Below are 24641 nucleotides of genomic sequence, written 5' to 3' on the forward strand. Positions count from 1 at the left end.
AAGCCTCTGGCAAATGTCATTTTGCATATGCAATGGAAACTTTTCACTGAATGAATTTTTAAACCCTTATTAATGGAATGCCATGAAAAATATATATGACCCATGCTAGATTAAATTATATTATCTTTCCCTATAAAGATTATTGAAGCAAAGACCATCTACAAAGGTCAAGCTCTATTTCCTTTATGGGTTCCTTTACTATTCCAGATTAGCTTCTTCCATTTTATTAATGTCAGCAGTTACCAAAAGAATTCTACTGAAAGGAAAGTGCTTGGGGGGGTAAGGGGAGGGGGAAACAACCTCACACTAGTGTTGTATGCAGATGTTTTCTTTCCTTGCACTTGTTAGTTTAGAAATCTCTCTGCTTTTTCATCATTAGGGCTGGTTACTCAGAGAAGGGTGGCATGAAAACAAGATCTTCTGCAATTAGAGAAAACCATGAAGGTAATAAAGTTTGTATTCTCTCTCTCATTCTATTTCCAGGGGTGGGAGGGATCATTTATGGGCAGAGCAATATGAAGGCCATGTAGTCAAACTGAAGCAGCCAAGTAGAATTGCCTCAAGGAGATTTCCATTTGCCCAGGCAGGTGCATTATGTGACCCATGAGAACAGCAAAATAACCAGACTGTACAATGGTGCTGGGATAAAATCAGGCCAAATCTTTGTGTGGACAGGCGGAGTCCCCCAAACCCTGGGCGCCCCCCCATGTGAAATAATGACTCAAGACAACGTGCTATGGGATTAAAATTGGCCACAACTTTATTACGTTTCAGATGTGGGTAGACCTTGGCTCAGGCATTGGGCGTTTATCCCTCCCAGTCCCCCGCCGGGGTTCTGGGGAACATCAGGGTTATCCATTGTGTGGGGGGGGGCTGGCTCTGGAGAACATATGTTCAAGCGGAGAGACTCCGCCCCTGTTACGTTGCAGGGGAGAGCAATGACAACCTCTTGGCGTACGCCCAAAGCCTCCCCTCAAAACAACTCCTTTAACGGGGAACCCTGGTATCGCTGCCGCAAAGAGGAGGGGGGCGTGGATCACTGCTACAAGCTCACCCCCATTTAGAGAAGATAGACTAAAGGATTCCTCCCAAGGCCTAATACTGCCAAAATTGTGATGTTTTGCTATGGGAAAAGCAAACCTGCCAATGAAGGAGAATCCCTTTCCGGCCCTTCAACAGCGACCCTGACGTAGCAGCGCCCGCATACCTGTGGAGAAAAGGTTAACCTGCAAAAGAAGTCTTAACTGAGGGTGGGTAGGGTGGGAGAAGCTCTGGAGCCAACTGACGATTCCCAGGTAAGACCCTCCCCCTATTCTGTGGGCAGGTAGTCCCTCCCCCTACCTGGCCTGGTCACCTTGGCAACGCCTCCCCAAGCGGGATTGGGCAACTGGCTGAGGTAGGCGGAGACCACCAGACCACCTGGGGGAAGGCGAAGCCAAGCCTGTGCTAATGGAGCCACATAGGGTCAAGGGGCTGTGCATGACAACGCAAAGGGCGCCCCCCCCATTTAGTGTGGGGAGCGGTCATTATTGATAGCAGCAGGCGGGGCAAGGGTTGGCATGGCATTGGGTCCCAGGATCAGTTAGTTCATCATTCCACAAGCCCCAGGTTAATGGAATGGATCCACTGGATTTGGATGGGAGTCGGCCAGTGTTAAACCTTGCCGTGGTGCAAGCCAAGCAAGCAAGGTCTCACTGGGGGACGAGGGTGAAGATTCCAACCAGGCAGATACTGAACCCACGCTTGGGTTTTGCCGTGGTCAGTCCTCCCCTCAGGCCCCTTATGGGGGGGGGGCTATACTACGTTGATCCTGCCCAGTGCTATTTCCTCCCTCAAACAATGTTCTGCCTAACAAAGGAAAGCCATAATTTCACTGAGGGAAAGGCTGAAAAAACCCCAACCAAGTGTCAATTAGCTTGAGAGAGAAAAAAAGCATTTTTGGCCCTGTCAACCAGCAACCCAAAACTGCTCAGTGAAGGCTCTAACCTGAGGGTGGGCGAGTGGGAAGCTCTCAAAGCAAAATGGCTGTGAGCTCCAACGAAAGCAGTCTTATACAGTGGTACCTCGGGTTACAGATGCTTCAGGTTACATACACTTCAGCTTACAGACTCCGCTAACCCAGAAATAGTACCTCAGGTTAAGAACTTTGCTTCAGGATGAGAACAGAAATTGTGTGGTGGTGGTGGCGCGGTGGCAGCAGGAGGCCCCATTAGCTAAAGTGGTACCTCAGGTTAAGAAAAGTTTCAGGTTAAGAACGGACCTGCAGAACGAATTAAGTTCTTAACCCGAGGTACCACTGTATAGGTTTCCCCTCGCTGCTGCAGTAAGGGCTCATGGGACAGCTATTTCCCATGAGCCCATCACACAGAGAAGATAGTGGGCAAAAAACCTTGCCCAGTATTTTGCTGCAACCTATGGGCCACAGCACCACCAGGCAAAGGTGTCCTGTGCTTATTGGGCACAAGACGGGGCTTAACAGCAGTTGCTTGAGTGTTGTCATAAATACAGATTCCACCCTGACCATTCTTGGTTATTTAGTGTGGGAAATGTGACTGTGCTGCTGCCGTGAACACATTTTGGATGGTGCTTGCAATGTTATTGCATGAGTCCCTCCTTCAGCCTTTTATCTCCTCTGCCACTAAAATGGCCCCTACACAGTGCTTTTCTTCCCTCTTTGAATAAGGCTGTTGCTTCTTGATATACGTTTAGGGAAAGTACAGTGGTACCTCGGGTTAAGAACTTAATTCGTTCTGGAGGTCCGTTATTAACCTGAAACTGTTCTTAACCTGAGGTACCACTTTAGCCAATGGGGCCTCCCACTGTTGTCGCACCACCAGCGCATGATTTCTGTTCTCATCCTGAAGCAAAGTTCTTAACCCAAGGTAATATTTCTGGGTTAGCAGAGTCTGTAACCTGAAGCATCTGTAACCTGAAGCATCTATAACCTGAGGTACCACTGTATTGTCCATTTCTATCATATTGGTCTCTCTGTGGCTTTTGGCCGTGATTATCAGAATTGTTTTATAACTGACATGGTTGTTCTGCAGATACTGGCAGAGTTATCTGCCATGATATTTTAGGGTTGCAATATATCCTGGACATATCTGGAATACTGCAGTTGGCTGCAGTGTCCAGGCGGGAAAACATCTGGGAAAATCTGCATGTATGGCAGCCGTTTTTGCTGATTTTCCATAAAAGTAGCTCAAAAATGTTGATTTTGCCAAAACAGGCAAAAACCCCTCTAGGTTTTCATTGTTTGAAATATGGCAATCCTATGATATTTTTATTTCTTCTCAGATGCAGACGTATGTAGTAGAGGTATCACAAACCATCCTGAATTGTGTTTGTTTATCCTCTAGGTTTGCGTTTTTTAAATCTGGCTAAAGAAATACACTGCAGTCATGGTAAGTCAAACCTAAGATTTTGGCAATAGGTGGCGCTCATTCAACAAAATTGCATGCTGTATTCATGTAACCTTTTTGGAGGATGATTTTTGCTTTCACTAGTTGCTTGGGTAAAATAAATATTTAGGCACTGAGAAATACTAATGGTGGATTTATAGACCTATAAGGAAACAAAACACCATCTACTTTCAGTCTCCTTCTTCCAATACGGTAACTACCTTGCAAATTGATTCATTTTCAAGACTGCCATCATTAGCCACATTTTCCCTCTCATTACCCTCACAAATGTTTCAATTAATCTGTGGGAAGATCTTTTACCACTCTAATCCATATTAATTGTTTAAAGATCTTACTTCATGTGGTTCTTGGGGAAGAACCATGAAACTGCCCATCAGAAACAGTTTGGATTACAGTGGTAGCTTGGAAGTCAAATGGAATCAGTTCCAGAAGTCCGTTCGATTTCCAAAACATTCAGAAACCAAGGCATGGTTTCCGATTGGCTGCGGGAAGCTCCTGCAGCCAATCGGAAGCCACGTCGACATTCAGGTTCCAAAGAACATTCGCAAACCAGAACAATCACTTCTGGGTTTGCAGCTTTCGGGAGCCAAAACGTTCAACTCGCAAGGCGTTCAGGATCCTAGGTACTACTGTATTTAAAACCTGATATTTTTATCCACTTTCATATGCAATTTTTTTTAAAAAATATGCCTGACAGAAGGGAATAGAATTTGGCCAAGAATAAGGAGTCAAGCCATTGATAATGTCCAATTGCTTATTTAAAAAACTGATTTCCCTTTTTGTTACAGATAAAGATTCCCTACCTCATATCAAGCAGATCTTCACCAATCCACATTTGGATTTAAATCCTAATTTTGACCCAAAGATCAAGGAATACTACTCTGAAGTCCCATTTGATGTGGTGACAATAAAGATTAGAGCAGAACCTGCAAACTGTCGCTGTGAAGTCCACCTGGATGAGAAGAACGGACCAAGGTATTTTGGGAGAGTGGGCTATTATTCAAGAGACATGGAATTAAAACACACACACACACACAAACCCTAGTGATAAGACAATGTGGGTGAAATCCAAGTGAGATGAGACTCATCAACTTTAATGGACATGAGGAGATTGATTTCAGTGGATCTGCTCCAACTATGCCTTAGTTGTCTATCTCTCAATAGTCATGCTTCTTAGGAAGGCCTGCTGTAGCAGATTTCTCCAGACTATCGCTAACTGGTTTGGTAGTTCACATGGAGAAGAGCATGCTGCTTCACATGGAAGATTTGTCAGGTGAAGCAGTTTCTAAGGTGCCCCTTTAAGCAGTTTGCTCCAATAAATTGGCCCTGATGCTGTGGTGCTCTTCATATGACTTGATGTATAGGGACGTGGGTGGCGCTGTGGTCTAAACCACTAAGCCTCTTGCGTTTGCCGATCAGAAGATTGGTGGTTCGAATCCCCGCGACGGAGTGAGCTTCCATTGCTCTGTCCCAGCTCCTGCCAACCTAGCAGTTCGAAAGCATGCCAGTGCAAGAAGATAAATAGGTACCACTGCGGCAGGAAGGTAAATGGCGTTTCCATGCGTCACAGTGTTCTGTTGCACCAGAAGCAGTTTAGTAATGTTGCCACATGACCCAGAAATCTGTCTGTGGACAAATGCTGGCTCCCTTCGCCTGAAAGTGAGATGAGCACTGCAACCCCATAGTCACCTTTGACTGGACTTAACTGTCTGGGGGTCCTTTACCTTTTTTTACCTATGACTTGATGTGTATGCAGATTTGCTGCAGCAGGCTTTGACTTGGGTATGTTAATGAATTTACAATCCCTATGCATGTACAAGTTGCAGAACAGGTACACTCTGTGTACATAGCCCAGATCCCTCCAGAAACAAGGTTCCCAGCTATGCAATAATGAGCCCAGTTTTCATCACGCTGTAGACTTGTACCCATGTCCAATTGGGTCAGAACTGGTTGTGCATGCGTAGATTGGGGAATGGGGCTTGCTGCCATGCTCTTCCTCTCCATTATGTACATGTATGCGCATTCAGTAACATGAACAATGCTTTGTAGTGAAATCATGCAGATTGCTAAAGGAAGAAACCAAAAGATGCTCTACATCTGTGTTTTATGAACTAAAATAAACATCTCTATTGAAAACCATGGAGATCTCAAATCCAGACATATAGAGCTAAAAGAGCATTGGGAATGTTAATGAGAACAGGGGGGCAGAAAGACAAAGTTGCATGTCATCAGATAAACCTTCAGTTCATCTATAATCTTTTTTTTTTTGAAAAAAATTAAAAGTTGTTATGGCCTCCGATGAGAAGCTATAAAGTGCACAGGTTGCTCTACTTTTCCCTGATATTTTCTTGCTATTGTGCTTTTTTCAACAGTGTTGCAAATTACCCTCTTGGACTAGGAATAAACAGAATAAATGTCCTGGTAACAGATAGATCTCAATCACTCCACGAGGTTGTGAGCATGTACAAAATCATCATTTACCGAGAAGACCGCCCAAGCTTGCCATTGTTTGACGACTTTATGGTGTGTGGCTTTGTGCAGGTACTGTTTGATTTTGTGGAATAGTAGAAGTAATTTCTCATGTACAACCCTTGTCGCTTCATGCATTCTTCTCCAGCAAAGAAATCAAATTGTCCTATAATGTTTTTGGGATCTCCTCTCTGTTGTCTGTGGATCGCATGTTTTCACTTGCCACCGCAGTTTCAGTCAATCCTTTTTCCTCTTCTTGGGCCATATTTCTCAGTTCCCAACTGCTTCAGAGGCTTCCTACTTTTGCAAGTCCTCAAAAGCAACTCCCAAGTGCATGTGGATGATTGCGTGCTTGGATAGTCCCTATTACGTCTGTCCACACTGCAACAGTAGGGCATGTGTAATTTGCAACCAATCATAGAATCAGAGAATTCCAAACAGTTCCAGGATAATAATAATAATAATAATAATAATAATAATAATAATAATAAATAAATAAATAATTTATAACCCACCCATCTGACCCATCTGGCTGGGTTTCCCCAACCACTCTGGGCAGCTCCCAACAGAATATTAAAAACATGATAAAAGATCAAACATTAAAAACTTCCCTAAAACAGGGCTGCCTTCAGATGTCTTCTAAAAGTCAGATAGTTGTTTATTTTCTTGACATCTAATGGGAGGGTGTTCCACAGGGCGGGCGCCACCACCGAGAAGGCCCTCTGCCTGGTTCCCTGTAACCTCACAGTGACAGAACCACCAGAAGGCCCTCGGAGCTGGACCTCAGTGTCCGGGCTGAACGATGGGGGTGGAGACGCTCCTTCAGGTATAGTGGGTCGAGGCTGTTTAGAGCTGTAAAGGTCAACACCAACACTTTGAATTGTGCTCGGAAATGTACTGGGAGCCAATGTAGGTCTTTCAGGACTGGTGTTATGTGGTCTCGGCGGCCACTCCCAGTCACCAGACTAGCTGCCGCATTCTGGATTAGTTGTAGTTTCCGGGTCACCTTCAAAGGTAGCCCCACGTAGAGCGCATTGCAGTAGTCCAAACAGACCACTGTCAGAACAGGATGCTGAACTAGATGAGCCATTGGCCTGATCCAGGAGCCTCTTCTTATGTTCTAATGGTCCGACTTGATACAAGGCAGATTCTTGTGCCGTTTCTTCAAAACTCGCTCACTGTGCAGGTGAAACCATAAGAGAGGCCGGAGGGAAGGCGTCACCTTACTAGCCATTTTACGAAAGTGATTGACTTTTGGTTAATACATATACTTCATTGTCTAAATGTTGCTTCAGTTCAAATTGTGTTATAGCAGTCCGGACTTAAGGCCTTTCAGGAGAACAACAGGAATGTCTGTGCAAATTGTGAGCGTGCGGCATGCCGCTTCAAACATGTTTCTATTTCCATGTACCCAGGGGACCTTTGGGCTTGCGTCTTGTGAACAGCAGCCCCCCACGAGACACTGCAAACCGCTTTGAAAACGAAGGAATTCCCAAAGCAGTTTGCGATGCACCACAGCAGCCTGCTATTTAAAGGCGGAAAGCCAAAAGTCCCGCGGGGCAGGCCCAGGCATTTGGGTGTGCCTGAGCTAGATCCTTGGACCCTGGCCAGTATTTGTATTCTAAGGAAGGCACCCTTTCCGGGAACAAACCATCCTATTATATCATTAAAGTGTCTAATGATTGCTTTTAGAGTTTAGAGAGGGAGCAGGCAAATAAGGTGCTGTTTGCACACGAGAATTTCTCCATAGCTTGAATATTGTAGTGCCGGTGTTTTTTTGTGTGTTTTTTTCCAGTTCTGAAGCACATTACTCATGCTGGCGGGCTTTGCCTGTGCCAGAGATCAGAGACTTCCATGCCTTTTCTCTTTAGTAACCAGACACCTGTTCTAGGAGCAAAAGGATAAACAGAGAGCAAAGGGACGGGGTCTTCTTTAGACCCTCGGCTAGGCACAACTGGGCTCATGCATAGGAAGGAAAAGGTCAAAGACAGTGGCGTGGTCTTTCTCACAGCGGGGTTTCAGTTGAAAGCCCAATCCTGAGACTCTTCTCTTTCATGTCTAATCCCGTTAGGATATTCAAGTTTCACTGCAAGCTGATACGGTGATGAAGGCTGCAACACAAAGGGAGAGCTAGGGATGTTGTTTCCAGTCTGCCAGCAATTCTCATGCATTTGAGTAATCCTGGATTAAGTTCAAGGCTATTCAGCGAAGAAGTGTGCAGTTCCAAAGCTGAACAGCCCTTAAGAGCACCAAATTATTGTTATTTCTCTTTCTTACAGTACCCATAATATCCTCATTAAAAGCAAATTAGTCGGGGGATAAACTGTTGAGCCTACGATGGCATTTTAAGAAGCATGGGTTTCCCATTGTTTGCATTAGACCGGCTTGTAGGAGAGTTCCCTGTAAATTAAGAGGTGGCTGTAGGGTTTATGCTGGGTTTCCTTTGGATTGAAAGGACTATGTTTAAAATGTGTGTTTCTGTCTCAAGAAGAAAGAAAAAATGCAATTACAACTTCGGCTCCACATTTCCAGCATCGTATTTCAAATAACTTTGTAGTAGCTGTGTAAGAGGCACATAAAAGGAGATATTGAAGTACACAGATTGGAAAGACTTGCGTAATTATCTTGCAGTTCTCTTCACATGTTGCAAATATTAAATTTATCCTCAGTAGAGTGGTCTCCAAAACCAGATTCTGAATCGTCCAATTAAGTTAGAGTAGACCCAATGAAATCTATTGATATCAATGGGTCTACTTTGAGTATGACTTGATTGAATACAACCTATAGTCCCTAGTTTAGGCAAGTAATATAATAAAAATGCTACACTTAAGAAGCCCATATAAGCGTTGTTGTTGTTTTTCTAGGCCTGCATCACCGAATAACTGATTATAGCCCTTAAAAATAATAATTAAATTTCCAAAAAAATAAAATAAAAATTAAGTGTCCCCATTAATTAACAAAAAAGTGCACACTTCTCTTTCTCTGCTCCAGTGCCTTCTAAATTGATATGTGCCATTTTCTGACCCTTCTCTAATTAGTTGGCAAGGTAGGTGGAATCTTAGTATCCTCTTGTGTAGCCATTGCGTGCCATTACTGTAGCTCATTTTTGGGCACGGTAAAAGTATGTTTAGCTATCCCACCACCAGGGAAGAACATCACATTGGTCCCTTTTGAGCATTCTGGAAATATCTTAAGTTTATTCCACAAATGCTGAATGGCTGAAAGAGAACCACCCTTATAAAAAGCATCACCTGGTCAGCAGCACTCCAAAAATCCCACACATGTACTGCAACTTGTACACGTGAATCTTATGTAGAAGTCACACTGATACAGGATGTGGAGATGACTCCTTGCTTAGTTGGCTTTTAAAAAGAATTGCAGAAGTGCATCGAGATGGATGAAGACCAGTACTGCTCAGAGGCTGTATACGTCTAAATGTTCTGGGGAACATACATTGAGGGTGGGCATCAACCTTTGTAGGATTCCTGGATCCACATGACTGGCCACTGGTAAAAATAGGATGCTGACGTAGGTGGACCTGTGAACAAACAGGACCAGTAGGCTCCTCTTAAAGATCACTAGAACACTGTGTTCCTCCAAAAATAAATGAAGCAGTTGAGTTGCATAATGCCTTCAGGACATGAAATGCCATTGCCTTCTCCTGAAAATCATGGCACGAGACACTCAGGAATGAGGAACAACAGCAGCAGCACAAAAAGGGCATGCGAAACTTGTGGGAATGTTAAAGACAGAAGGATATATTGAATAAGTATTATCCTTCCTTCACTTATGCTAGTAAGTGATGTAGCAGAGCAGATTCCCTTCCATGTAGCTGGAAACCAGTTTGCAGATTCATTTGAATCTCTTAGTTAAGATTATTTCCTGGTGTCCCCTTTTATCCCTCCTAAAAGAATAAAAACACAAGAGTCTTTCTGAGTAAAGTAACAAAAAGTTTACTCACATTTTAGTTCATGATATGATCCCTGAAAGGCAGGCTTTACTTGGTAGTTACACAAAGAAACCGTGAGTTAATCTCATATGGAGACTGAACTTGTGTGCTGCTGGCTGAGAGCCAGCAGACAGTAAAATGACATTAGGAATACAAAATGGCTGCAAGAGAGCAGCATGGCAGCAAAAGATCAACAAAACAAGAAGACAAGACAAAACTGCTAGAATCAAGACAATAGAAAGACTAAACAGACTCAGAAAAATGGCTGCATGACTCTGCTCTTTTATGGAGTCAGCCAGAGCCATGCCTATCTCCCAGGTCACATGCAGGGAGAGGAAAACTCCAGACCAGTGGAACAGGAAGTTACACTGACTGGATGTCCCCATGCCTGTGCCCACTCTAGGGAAATAAGGAATGCTGCATTTGACTGCACCAATGGATTACATCCCACAGAAGGGAGATGTGGCAGTCCTTGCAGAGAGTAGAACAAGACTGGGCAACTTATGACCTTCAAGATGTTGGGAGTATAACTCCCACGATGCCTAATTCTTGGCCATACTGGCTGAGATGGATAGGAGTTGAAGCCCAGCAAGAACAGGAGGGCCATAGGTTGTCCAAACCAGGACATTATCCCTAATAATGCTCACGGCTGATCTACTGCTTCTCCAAAATGGTTCCTTTCAGCCAAATGGTACTGCTTGCCTTAGATATGCTATTCAAATCGCCCAACAAGTGCATCATTTTCTCTCCAAATAGAGGCCGTGGATACAGTTTAAAGTGGTTCAAAATCCATTAAATGAAAGCCATGTATGAAGCTAGGCAAGGATTCGCCCAACGATTGATCTGAAATATTTTCCTTGTTGCTTTTGTTCATTCCTTGAAATATTTACAGTCATACCTCGGGTTAAATGTGCTTCAAGTTGAGCGCATTCGAATTGCACTCCTCAGCAACCCAGAAGTAACGGAGCACGTTACTTCCAGGTTTTGCCGCTTGCGCATGCACAGACGCTCAAAATAATGTCACGCGCATGCGCAGAAGCAACGAAAAGCGACGCGTGCGCAGACATGCCGTCGCTAGTTACGTTTACCTCTAGATGCGAACGGAGCTCCGGAACGGATCCCATTCGTATCTAGAGGTACCACTGTATAAGAAGGGGGCAGCCTGGTTTCCTCGGCTACTTTTGTCCATTTTGCTGTAAACCTACCCCAGCCCTGAAAGTTCAGACTTTAAGAATGCTGAGTCTGTTTTTGCAGTTGGGTCACAAATGAATGAAATGGCAGACTATTTTCATTAATGGGCAGCAGGCTGAGGAAGGATTAACTCTGTGTGTCACTTAGCTAATTTAAATTCTCTTTAAGCTCCTTTTTTTTGTATGGCTTTTAGCCTTTCCTCATCTGTTCTCCTCCAAGGATGAGGCACTTATAATTAGCTATGATCTCATTCCTCGTTATGGTGGAGACCTGGCTATGTTGGGCCGCTTGCAACAATTCAGTTATTTCTCATGAATGTCTTCTAATCTTCCTGGCCTCCTCCTGCTCTTTCTTTTGTGCTTGTACTATAGAGCATCATAGCCTACGAAGTCAAGTGAATTCTGGACTGTATGAGCTTTGGCCTTGACCCAGCAGGATTTTTCTTGTGTTCTTACAGGGCTACATTTGAAATGAATTTGAAATGTGAATTCGAATGTAGAATTTGTCAACATATGTAGGTGATGGTACTGTTTCTTGCTTCCCAGTTCCTAACCTTAAGCAGAGTAGCTGCATCTTTAACAGTTTAAGGGAAATAGATGCAGTGACAAGGATCCTTGCTAAAATAATGCTGCAATAATAATTTTTTGAAAACCCACAACAGGTCAACTGAAATTACTGTTTGCATTACAGTATTTTATTTATTTATTATTAAAGGTACCTTCCTGAACTTCCTGGTTCGATGCTTAGAATCATAGAATTGTTCACACCGTTCGCTGTTCACACAATATTCAGATCTAGAGACTGGGATTTCCATACCCTCCATCCTTTCTCCAGTGAAAATGGGGGTGTCCTGCCATACCCTCCAACATTTATCCAATGAAAATAGGAAAAGCGGGACATTCTGGGATCAAATCAGAAACCAGGACGGCTTCTGTAAATTCGGAACTGTCCCTGGAAAATAGGGACACTTGGGTCTGGATTTCTGATGTAACAAGGTCATTTTGTGGTGTGTTTCCCCCTCATTTTTAAAGGCCTCATGTTTGCAAGAAACAAATGTGTATTCATTTCACTCACCCAACCTTTCTTACTTGGTTGATTCCTTCTGCCTTGAAACGAAGCCCTATTAATTGGAGCACACAGTCACCGAAACCCTTTCAGCCTGTCTGAAGCCATCACTTTCGAACTCGGTAGACAATGTGAAGTAGCTTGCTGCACTTTTCCCTCGATGAGATGCACAATCGAGGTGAAAGAGGATCAGTCAGTAGGCAAGTTTCGAAGTGTTAACAGATTGTGAAAATTGGCAACAACTGTTTTGCTGACGATAGTAATCTTGCAAGCGGAGGGTGGATAATTTCACAGTGATGAGCGCTTGGCGCTTGAGCTGTGGTCGCGTTTGCCTTTCATGTCGTTTGGGCCTCCTGAACGAACTTCAGTGAGAGAGGAAAGTTAATGCAGCTGCCTTTGTTAATCAGCCCCAATGGCCCAGCCCTTCAGGAGGCAGGCGAAGGCAGATACACACTGAGACACACAATCCTTGCTGATTAACAGTGAAAGCTGGTAAAGTTACCCTCTAAGCCTGTCTGGTCCATCAGCCCTAGAAATGTAATTTAGATGATTATCTATGTGCCCATTAAACCTTGTGACCCGCTGCTAGCCTGTTTGAAGTTTGCCTGCTTAAACTTGCTAATAGGAACAATAGTGGGATTAGCTCAGGGGTCGTGAAATATAAGAGAGCAGCAAAAAATGAAGACAAGAGCGTGGAGGAGAACTTCCTTCTTGCAAGAGTCTGGAACATGGAAAGGAGATGATTTTGCTATCTAAAATATAGCAATCCAGATAAGATGAGTGCCAGGTTATCATCCCAGACCTCATGGGCATAGATGGGCAACCAAATAACCATACTAATTGGGTCCAGCCTCTTCAGTGATGCTTCATAAATAGATAACATTTGGGAGCAAAACCGTAACAGTTCCTTACTTGGAAGGAAAGTCAGCTGCAATAAATGGGGCTTTTTCTCCCCACCAAATATGTTTAGGATTGGAATAGAGCTTAGGCAGAAACCATCCTTTCCTTCTCTCAAACATTTTCCAAAAACCGCACTGTTTAGACAGGCCTTCACAATACGAATTTTTCTTTAAACCCACCAATGTTTACTGATGTTTTTAATTGTGTTTTCTAGGCATTTACAGACAGATTTCATTGCATCTTATATGTCGTAAGCCTCATTGCTATATTTTATGAAAGAGCTGTTTCACCAGATACAACGAGGTGGCTCACAGCATGTGCAATACAATAAAGTTAAAAGCATGTGATTTCTCTAGAGATGCATTAAGCTGCTTGCTTTTAATTACAGCTTGTGGCTCTCTCTCTCTCTCTCTCTCTCTCTCTCTCTGTGTGTGTGTGTGTGTGTGAATTTGTAAGGTGCTGATGAAATTCATTATTTATTTTGACATTGCACACCCAAACTTGGCTGTCGACCTTTCGTTGTTGGATTTGATTTCAGTTTGTTTTCCTCCATTCTCCATTTTGTCCTGAATATAAATGCATTACAAATGCATGTGAAGAACTTGGAATAAATCATAGGAGGCCAGGTAATGCTCAAGCTAGTATAAACGAGCAGGGAATGCCTCAAAAAGAAATGGAAATAAAATGGATGTGACACTTGTGGGGTAAATCAGCCACATATAATTAACATGCTTATCTCTAATTAATACATGAAGGGGTTAAGACAATAGAGTAAGCTGTCATGCCAGGCTTACCTAGGTCACAGTCCCTCACTTCCTGTCTTTTCTTGCTGTTGTGTGGAAAAGCACATGAATCTGACCTTTGAAGAGTTTGTAAGTAAACCATTCTTAAGTTAATCAAACATGTGGCCTCTTTCCATGTTAAGAGAAGTGGAGAATATTGGAAAGAACTTAGAAGGGTCTATTTTAAAGGTCTAACAGCCAATATTTCTACACTTTACATTGCTGCATGTTTTGTTATTTTAAATCTCTTTCTCACTTGTCCCAAATCTGGACCCAGGGAATTCTTTAATTTTACCTATGGTGTTTTTCCTTTTAAACCAGTTACAAACTAAAACTAACAATACTAGCACAAACAGCAATAGATGAACATTGACTCAAGCATGTAACAAGCAAACTATCATTCGATGACTTCCTTCAACAATTATAAAGTTTCCTTGGCCCCTGTACCACATACTTGCATACAGACAATGCAGCCCCCAAAAAGGTTAGGCTAAAATTATTATCCATGAAATACTGCAGTAAATTAGTTGTCAGATTATTAAACAATATTTGCCAGCAGACAATTGGAACACCAGAAGAATAAAAAATACATAACAATACGTGAGCCTATAGGTATGTACAAATACTGTTTGGGGAAAACTAGCCTGGCCTCTTCAGGGAGCTCAATAGCCAGTTACATAGCTGTATGTAACACTTCAACACCCATTCACAAAATGAACTATTGCCTTATCCCCTGTTGTCTGCTTCCTGCATTGACTAAGGAAGGCGAATACATAAAAATCAGGATTTAAATGTATAACCCACCAGGTGAATACTTTTTACACAGTAGGAAAGACTTGTGCCTAGAATCAGTTTTGGCAGCTCCTTCTTCTTTCTGACATTCCTTATTAATTATTGGTTCAATACCAATAAATTTTTGTTTCCACCTATTTTCCATGTGGAAATAATTTTCCCGCTTGTGGGCCAGTGGGTCGCCGGAAGCAAAATGAATCACTAGCCACAGGAGAGAAAGTGTTCACTTTGTGGCATTGAGAAAATATGCAACAACAGATTTGATGACTTGGGCAATATATTTTTCACATTTAATGCTTGTCCCTGTAATTTATTTTTCCTTTGTGCATATACGGTGCTTTTTTCTGGGGATACGCATACCTCTAAACATTTTGTGAATCTAAGTTTGGCCTCATTGAGGGGCAGTATTTCAATATGAGTAGGAAAATGAGAGTACCCCTAAACATTTTTAGGGGAAAAAAGCACTGTGAATATAGATAGAGATAGAGATAGTTGTTGTGGTAGGGCTCAGAAATCTTAAGTTCCTACACTTAATTACCGGTATTTGTATATTTTAGAGCCTATTTCATGCCAGCAAACCAGATTGCTGTGTGCCACAACATAGGGCTTATGAGCCCTCCTGTATAATCAGAAGTCCATACATCAGTTGCCCATTACTTCTGCACTCATGTATGACCAGTCAATATGAAGGGGTCCAGGCAAATTATGCAGCAGATGCATGTCTGTGTACAAGCTATAGGATCCAGGCATTTAACCAGTTTCATGTATATAATGTTCCATCAGGCTATTTAGTGGAATGGTTAAGCCTGAAATCTAATAATTTTAGCTTTCTGCATTTTGGGACAGAAGGACAAAACTTGTCATGCTGTTACATTGACCCACACTAAACATTTTTTAAAAAAAATTTGTAAGCAACGCCTCTGCAGGAGCAGAAAAGTGACAAATGTGTACTCTTGTCTTGTGTGCTCAAGCCTAAAATCATGTACTTTGGGTTACAAGTATGAATCTTGGCACACATATCCACTGACCCAGTTTTTTATATGGACTCCAAGCAGTGCTTTTTTTCTTTTAAAAAAATGTTTAGGATGCTCTCATTTTGACTCAAGAAAATGAACATTTTATAGTTGTAGGGAAATATTTTTTTATAGTTATATAAGTAGGGGAAAATAAGTACAGTAAATGGACAAAAGTACAAAGATTCACAAAATCTTTAGGTGTATGCGTACCCCTTTGTCCCCCCAGAAAAAAAGCACTGACCCTAAGAAATAAACACTGGGGAAGGGAAATGTCTTTTAAAGCTTTTGTCCACTCTACAAGGAGCCTGCAATTACTCTCATAGTCTGCAGGGGGCACTGATATATTCACAATGCATCCACCAGACCCACTTCCTCCTTTCAGCTCCCCACGTTCTCTCCAGCAACATTGCCCATCCTTCTAAGCAACCCTTGTAAATCACATTGAGTTCAGTAGGAATTGCTCCCAGGGAAGTGTGCAGAATTGCAGCCTAAGTGGCAGTTAACTGCAATGGATGGCTCACAGAGAGAGCAATGGGTCTTCCAACTATTGATGAACTGCAGGGGGAGATTTTCCATGCTGGAATACGAACCTTTTTTGCTTTCATGGGAGCCTGTGGGGTCCATTTCCTCTGGCCTTCAGAGAGGCCCTTAAAGCACAGGCATATAATTCAGCAGTGCTTGGACATCAGGAAATTTACTAGCATTCCCACGGTCCATCCGAGTGCTTACTTGCAACCCCATGACCTCTCAGTATGATTTATTGTTACAAATCAAGTGCACACAGAATCTCTGAATGGTTAGTAACTGACTGTTCCCATGAATAGAATTTAGGACACAAATTGAGCAGGAATAGACAGATTTAACCATGAAACCCAGCAAATCTCAGCAGTTGTCCTCACACAAGTCATATTAAAGCACAGACACAGGTCTCACCAGTCCCTAAATCCTGGGATAGAAAGGGTGGACAGTGGTCCCTTATAATCTCTAGGTATCTTCAGCTAGAATTTCTGAATCAGCTTCAGTTATATATATTTCCCCCCATTATATACTAATAGCAAACAGTGTGATTATTGATGTAAACCTCCAAAATGTATTTTGTATAGTTTAAGTTTTTACCTCTATCTTCAGTACATTTTATTTTATTTTATTGCTATGGCTAGTGGCTGATGCAAATAAAGATTCTTCTGATTTGATCTGTGAAACACAGCTCCCTAAGTTCCAGTTCTTAAATATGCAAAATGGCACCATCTGCCACAAGTACCTGTGGCCATTTCTTAGGGATAAGTAAGGGTTGCCATACATTCAGAATTTCCTGGACATAGCCAGGATTTGGCCATCAGGAACAGTGTCCGGGTGGAAATTGCTGAAATGTCCTGAACATATGGCAGCCTATGTTGTAAGTGTAGATTTTGGCGGTTTTCATAAAAAATAGCTCAAAAAGAGAAAGGAAAGCTCAACAACTTTACATATTTTCACATTTGAGAATATGAAATATGGCAACCCTACTCACAATGCATTGAGCTTGCTGTTGAGTATCACCGAACTCTTCTAAACCTAAAAGAGGTGAGTGGGTGAGCAGAAAAAGATGTTACTGGTATAATAATAATAATAATAATAATAATAATAATAATAATAATAATTTATTACTTATACCCCACCCATCTAGCTGGGCCTTCCCAGCCACTCTGGGCAGCTCTCAACAGAATATTAAAAACACAATAAATCATCAAACATTAAAAACTTCCCTAAACAGGGCTGCCTTCAGATGTCTTCTAAAACTCAGATAGTTGTTTATTTTCTTGACATCTGTTGGGAGGGCGTTCCACAGGGCGGGCACCACTACAGAGAAGGAAGGCCCTCTGCCTGGTTACCTGTAACCTCACTTCTTGCAGTGTGAGGGAACCACCAGAAGGCTCTTGGTGCTGGACCTCAGTGTCCGGGCTGAACGATGGGGGTGGAGATGCTCCTTCAATTATACTGGGCTGAGGCCGTTTAGGGCTTTAAAGGTCAGCACCAACACTTGGAATTGTGCTCGGAAACGTACTGGGAGCCAATGTAGGTCTTTTAGGACTGGTGTTATGTGGTCTCGGCGGCCACTCCCAGTCACCAGTATAGCTGCTGCATTCTGGATTAGTTGTAGTTTCCAGGTCACATTCAAAGGTAACCCCACGTAGAGCGCATTTTAGCTGCCTGGTGGAACATATGCCGTTTTCCCTTTGTGAACCGAACATGGTTTTAAATCAGAGGGTATCTACCGCAGACCTCTGCATATAGGTCACACGTTGCAGCCGTATGCAAACATGTGATTTAGAAAAGCACTTTTATCTTTCCGTAACCTTGAGAGTGTCGCACTTGTCGTGGCTTATAGTCTTTGAAGGAAAGCACACTTATTCCAAAGCATGAATGGAATGACTAGATGAAATAGCTGTCCTCTAGAAGAGATCTCTGGCATCGGAGCTGCTAAAAAGGGTGTGATCTAACATGGACGTGAAATAGATATGTTGTAGGGCAGGATATACCTTGCTTCATTCATTTCAATAAGATTTAGGGTAGAGGTTCTCTACTGAATTCTGCCTTCATTATTGTTTCTGATACTCTGCAGTGGTAGTTTGTCTTAGGAAAAGTGCATCTATACATATCAATTAGGATATCTATAGATATACTAATTCATATGTCTAGATGCAATCTTTTGACCTCCAGATCATATGTTCATTTTCAGAAAGACTAAATTACAGCCGACTGCTTAAATTTAATTAATCTGATATCTGAATCAATATTTAGAATTAACAAATCACAGTTATTTAGAACGAACTCATCTGTGTAAAACTAATTAAATATGATTAACATTTTTGTGAGTATCTGGTTGCCTGAAGTAGACACCATTGATTCGTTAGAGTTGTTAGCGTTCAAGGAACATTTCGCCTACGGGCCAAATAAAGAGAAGCAAAATTGCTTTTGTAAAAACAGCAAATTGGATTATTAAATTGTGTTTCTCAAAACTTTTCTTTTTAAAAAAGACTCTAGCAGATATCCTTGTTGTAGATGACTCAGGACTCTGCCGCATCATGGTGTGTGTGTGTTTTTGAGGCTGGAACAGACCAAAGTATCTTTGGTCTCAAAGCATACAACCGATAGCTTGGCCCCAAGTTTCCACCTTTCTCTGGTAATAAGCAATATTACCATTACTATAGCTGGAATCCATTCTGCTTCTGAACTTGAAGGTACCATATAGCCATCAAAACTAGAAGCCACTAATAGACTTATCCCCCATAAATCCCCTTTAAAAGCATCTAAGTTAATGGTCTTCACCACATTTTCATTCCACAGTTCGGCTGTGTACCATTCTGTTTTCCACCATTCAATCTCATTGGATGGCCTCGGATTCTAGTATCATGGGAGGAGGAGTAAAATTCCCTGTATCCACTTTTTCTACATCATGGATAACTTCATAGAGCTCTATCATATCCTCTCTCTCGGATTTGTTCCAGCCCTTTTCTGAGGCTTTTCCAGCTCCCCTGTGACCTTGGGCTCACCAAAAGTAATGTTACAAAAGACCAGCGCTGGTCCCTCTCTCTGCTAAGCTGTGGCAAGAGCGCATGGGATCTCAGGCACCCACACAGGCTCTGTGTCCCTTTGGAGAATAGAAGACATGGTGGAGGCTGCTGCGCTTTAAGAAATAGAGTTTATTTGCCTATTTAACACCCTCAGCCTGCATGGAGGGGGTCCAGATCTCACAGCATGGCCCCAAGCATTGCAGGCAGTCCTTCTTTCTGCCTGGCCAAGATGGATCTCCCCCTTCTTCTTCCCAGAAGCCCCTTGCCCTCCCCCAGGGCAGTTCCAGATCTCCGGTCTCTGGTCACACCTGGGAGAAGGAGTTGTTGACGACCCTCAGTGGCTCTTTATTGTAATGCTAACTGATCTGCTCTTCTCTCTCCCAGCCTAAGTTACCTTAGGCTGACAGATAGTGACCGCCACAAAGCAAGGTGGCTGAGAAATTCTTTGAATATGGTTCCTGCTGCCCTAGTCTAACCCGCCACAACATTCTGTCCATGTGGACTGACTTTGGCCAGTACAAATTTGCTCAGAGGACCACTTTCCTTGTACTTTTAATAGGAGGGTTGAAGGGTTGCCATAGTGATGTTTCAAGGATGTGACAAACACAGAGATCTTTATTACATAGTCCCAGGCTGAGTAACCTGTGGCCCTCCACATATTGTTAAACTCCCAACTCCCATCGATCTCAGTTGGCATCACCAACTGGGATTTGTAGCTCACCAACAACTGGAAGGACATAAGTTCCCCACCCTGGACTTAACCAAAGTCCGTTTCCTGCACAATAAAAAGTGAAGCATCAGTCAACATTTTAAAAAAACTAAACATTTTTTTTTGTAAAACTTTAGTAAATCCCAATATCATTACAATAATAATAGTAAATCCCAATATCATTACAATAATAATAACGTACAGTAACCCTCATTAAAACAACCAAGATCCTGTGCATTTATAATGCAACTCAACATTTTAACAACAGTTTCCTGCGGTTTTCCTTTATTGTTCAATTGCAGTGAATCACATAGCATTCAGCTCGTTCCTTTTTAATAGGCTAAGCCACAACTACAAAGCTATGGCTTGTCACCAGAAAGATCTGTGCATCCTCTCCTACCCAAGTCATTTTGTCCCCCAACCACCTAGTTATAAATTTCTGTCTAACGCCACCCCATTGTACTTCAGCATTATGTTCCAGGGTTCCCCCCACTGACATCTGCCGTCACCCAAGGGAATTTCTCTGAAATGTGCAAGCATAAATATTCACTCTAATTATTTGCTAGCATGAGTTCTTTTGAATAGGAGCCTGCTTTAAAGTATTGTCTTTTTTATTTGGGATAAAGCCTCTCTGAGATGTGCTAAATTTAAAAATAAAAAATAAAATGTCCAGTAGCACCTTAGAGACCAACTAAGTTTGTTCTGGGTATAAGCTTTCTTGTGCATGCAGATAGGCTGAGATGTGCTATTTTGAGATATGGGAGAAATCAACTTATTTTATCCCCCGTTATCCACGTAGAGACAGTTCGCCACAAGTTTACCTGCTCACAGGATCTGTTTTCTGTTTCTGGGTTTGTCTAACTAACCGCCCACTTTAGTACACAACAGAACTTGTTGGTTTCAAATGGCAGCGGAAGTTCAGCAAAGCCATCACTCAATCTACAATAAGGTGGTTTGCAGCACCGTGCAAAATTTTGGCTTCTGCACTGACAAACAAGTCAGTGAATAAGGAGCTGTTGTGAATAAGGAGCTACTGTAATAACATGGGAAAACCAGGCAGAAATTAGGAGAGGGGTTGTGTGCCACAGTGGTATGAAGATTTCTTAATCTTCAACAACTATGTGGCATGGTTTAAATAGTGCAAGCTCAAGAATAAATGCTTCATCGGTGGAAAGAGAGAAGAACTGTTATGCTTTAATTTAAGCCAAGAGAGCAGATATAATCCAAAGTGGTGATTTGAACACTACACATTTTCTCCCATATGAAATTAGAGAGAGAGAGATCACTACTGAACAAAATTTATGCTATATTTTCTGCAAACTTACAAAGCTGGGGCATTATTTGCCTTGATGTGAGTTATGGAAATGTACCTACAACTAGTAATGCGCATGTAGACCAAGTTTCAATTATTCAGGCCCCTAGTTTATAAAATAAGGAGAAATCACAAAGGAAGAATATACATGAGTAGCCAACAGTTTCAGACCCTCCAAGTGTCCCTGTTTTCCAGGGACAGTCCCTGATTTAGAGAAGCTGTCCTGGTTTCTGATTTGATCCTGGAATGTCCCTCTTTTCCTCAGCATGTCCTTATTTTCATCAGAGAAATGTTGGAGGATATGGAGTTATCCGACCCCCCAAGCCATCTGACAGCAGCCCTGTATAGGGAAGGGTTTCTTTAATGTTTAATGTCTTTAAATATGTTGGAAGCTTCCCAGAGTGGCTGGGGCAACCTAGTCAGATGGGTGGGATGTAAATAGTAAATTATTATGGAATCGGGCGCCCCTATTTTCACTGGAGAAATGTTGGTTCGTATGCAGGGAGAGGGTTAGGCAGGCCAAAGTTCATAATGAACTCAAGCTTGCAAGAGAGGTTAAAAATAATAATAAAGGTTTCTTTGGCTATTTTCAAAGCCAGAGGAGGAACAAGCAAGGTTCCTTGCATGGAGAAGATGGAGAGATCCTATTAGGTGACAGAGAGAAGGCAGAACTGCTCAATATCTTTGTTGCCTCTATCTTTACCCAAAAAGAAACCAGTGCCCAACTTGGTGATAACAGAATAAACAGTGCAAGGAAGGAGCAGCAGCCCAAGATAGGAAAAGGGGTGGTAAGGGAACACCTACCTACTTTAAATGAATTCAGATCTCCAGGGCCTGATGAGCCACATGCAAAGGTACTAAAGGAAAGGTGGACTTAATCTGTGATTCGCCACACAGTCGGTTTCTCGTTCCATCCCCAGTACAGCAATATTGGCACGCTTAAAGCTATGTGAGCATTGCTTGCTTAAAACCCAACTATGCCATCCCCCCAGTGGTGTAGCGTGGGGGTGCAGGGGGGCCGGCCGCACCGGGTGCAACATCTGGGGGTTAGGGGGTGCAAATCCACAGGTTAGGGGGCGCAAATTACTTGCCTTGCCCCAGGTGCTGACAACCCACGCTACGCCACTGCATCCCCCCCCCCCCGCCAATTCAGAATGATGCTGGTTTGGAGAAAACCCATTGAAACAGAGTATTTCATAAGAAACCACAGGATAGATACAGTATAGAGATGGATTGTGGCTAATGTTATGTGTACAGCGCTGGATGCAGAGGAAACAGTGGGATGTAGGTTGTTAAGTACTGAAGTTCTCACCCTGGGCCTGCAGGGGGATACTGTAGATAAGTTTTCACTCAGGTCCACATATGCAAATAAGGGATTGAAAGTGACGTTCAGTGATTGGTTAGTTACAGAAAATGGTTACTGTTGCGTTCTAGTGGAGCTCTATATAAGCAGGCTGGCTGAACCCTTCAGTTCAGTTCTGTTCTGGCCTGTGAATAACAAGAGCCGTTTGAAGAATCGCTGTGCCGTCTGATATGTTCACCCACAACTTAACATAGTCAACTGTCTTTCAGCATGCAGGTTGCATACAGGAATGTGTGAACATACCCATGATTTAGGCAAACCAGTTGCGTTGTGGTTGAGCAGGAGCACCCAGTTTATGGATGATGTATTGACATCAGCTGTGGTTAAAATAGTTTCGGGAAGAGAGCATGTTTCTGCCTGAACACATTTTTGCCGGATTCTAGGAGAGCTGTATTTTGTGGCCATCTGGTTTTACTAAACAACAGAAAGATATTGAATCACAGATTAAAGATATATCATACGTAATAATTTGATTTCTTATTATGCATGATAAATTATATTAATTATCATGGGCTCTGGACTGAAGCTGCAGCCAAATTCAAAGGGGTGTGTGCTGCTTAATGGAAGCATCTCAATCGTTTCATTCCAGGACATATTGTACTAAAGGAATTTTAAATGCCTGTTTCCATAACTGACACAACCTGAAAATACTGGATTTGCAGAGAGGCTCCAAAACTATTTATCTTTTTTACTATTTTCAGTCGACACAGAATACACCTCTCCACCTGTGCTGCATCTTCTACATAAAACATCTGTGCCGATTTGAGATAATCATTTCCCTTTAATAAAAAAAAAGCTGTTTTTGGAGCACAAAAATAATCTTCTCCACAGCACTAGGAAATTTCTAATAACTGGTGTGCTTTATAAAATCTGTTATCAGGCAAAGCACCAGCAGATGCCAGGAGTAGGAAACCTATTTCAGTCCAGGGGTTGCATTCCCTTTCTAACAAGCTTCCAAGGGCCACATCCCAGCAGTGGGCGGGGCCTTATGCAAATGTGGGTGGAGCAACGAATGCAAATATTACCCTTTTACAGTAAGATAGTTTCTACACCCCTGTGTTTCCTCGATCCACACAAGGAAGAAGCATCATCAGAACTCATCCAGGCAAAACCCGTTGGAGGACTAATGAGAGATGTAGACTGGTTGGGGAACAGGGAATAACACATTAGTTATGGGTCACTACAGGGCAGAGAGATCTTGATCATTTCTATTCAGTATGAGGGAACTTTATTTATTTTCTTTTTAGTTTCAGATTTACAGGTATCTCTCCCTGCAGAATCTAGAGAAATATGGTTGTCATGATTTTAGATTAGGTGTTATTTTGAAATATATATATTTAGGCTTTGCATGCCCTGCCTTTAGTTGGCTATATTATTGAATTATTGTTTACTTGTCTCTGTGGTTCCATAATAATTTGAAAGCTAACAAAAATATATATTTTTAATTAAAAAGACACAGTCTACCTAAGCAAAAAGAGTTGGCCAATGAGGGATGTCGCCTAAGTAGAATTCTGACGGCCAGACAGAGAGTCATTTGGCCCCTGAGGTTGCCTTCCCCTCTGCCAGGATATAGAGATGATGATGATGATGATCATCATCATCATCATCAGAGGGTTGAAAGGCCAGCTGGCTAGTCCCAGCTGAGTCGTCTCCTTTCAGCCATCCCGCTGCGAAGACCCATCGGCCTTTGCTCTGACATAAATCAGCGACCCAGGCTTCAAAGCCAGGGCACACTATATCAGCAGTGCAAACTGCGCAAACAGAATAGGTGTGAGGCTTGTGGAAGCAAACTACAACTACGGATTTATTAATCATAAATCAGGACAAAGAAACATGTCGTCTCTCTCTTTGTCTTCTCGGCGAGAGAGTCAAAAGCAAAAGCAATAACACAGTGGAAATTCCACTAATGGCAGCAAAACAGTGCTGGAATGTAAACAGACATGCGACACATAACAGTTCCATGTCTACTCCTTAAGGTGGAATGACATTTCCCAATATCGCCCACCTGGCTGGGCCTCCCCAGCCACTCTGGGCGCCTTCCAACAGAATATTAAAAACACGATAAAACATCAAACATTAAAAACTTCCCCAAACAGGGTTGCCTTCAGATGTCTTCT

General features: G+C 42.5%; 1 protein-coding gene and 1 long non-coding RNA gene across 7 annotated transcripts in view; one reads left to right on the top strand and one right to left on the bottom strand.

The window, feature by feature from the left end:
- The window catches only part of CPED1 (cadherin like and PC-esterase domain containing 1), a 133425-nt gene that overhangs the window by 77345 nt on the left and 31439 nt on the right, over nt 1-24641 (top strand). For all 6 annotated transcript variants that reach the window (XR_014555341.1, XR_014555342.1, XR_014555343.1 and 3 more), the window contains exons 14-17: nt 380-444; nt 3360-3404; nt 4211-4397; nt 5795-5963. Coding sequence is in view for 1 of the 6 variants with exons in the window: in XM_083699068.1 (XP_083555194.1) it covers nt 380-444; nt 3360-3404; nt 4211-4397; nt 5795-5963 (466 nt within the window). In the remaining 5 variants the exon portion in view is untranslated. The remainder of the gene's footprint in view (nt 1-379; nt 445-3359; nt 3405-4210; nt 4398-5794; nt 5964-24641) is intronic.
- LOC310825725 lies at nt 6421-21488 on the bottom strand. The gene is made up of 3 exons (XR_014555488.1): nt 19535-21488; nt 17097-17140; nt 6421-8002 (listed from the first exon to the last, which is right to left on the bottom strand). It is a non-coding gene; the product is annotated as an uncharacterized lncRNA (long non-coding RNA).

This window comes from Podarcis gaigeae, assembly GCF_964106915.1.
Source record: "Podarcis gaigeae genome assembly, chromosome: 10".
In the NCBI taxonomy this organism is placed as follows: domain Eukaryota; kingdom Metazoa; phylum Chordata; class Lepidosauria; order Squamata; family Lacertidae; genus Podarcis; species Podarcis gaigeae.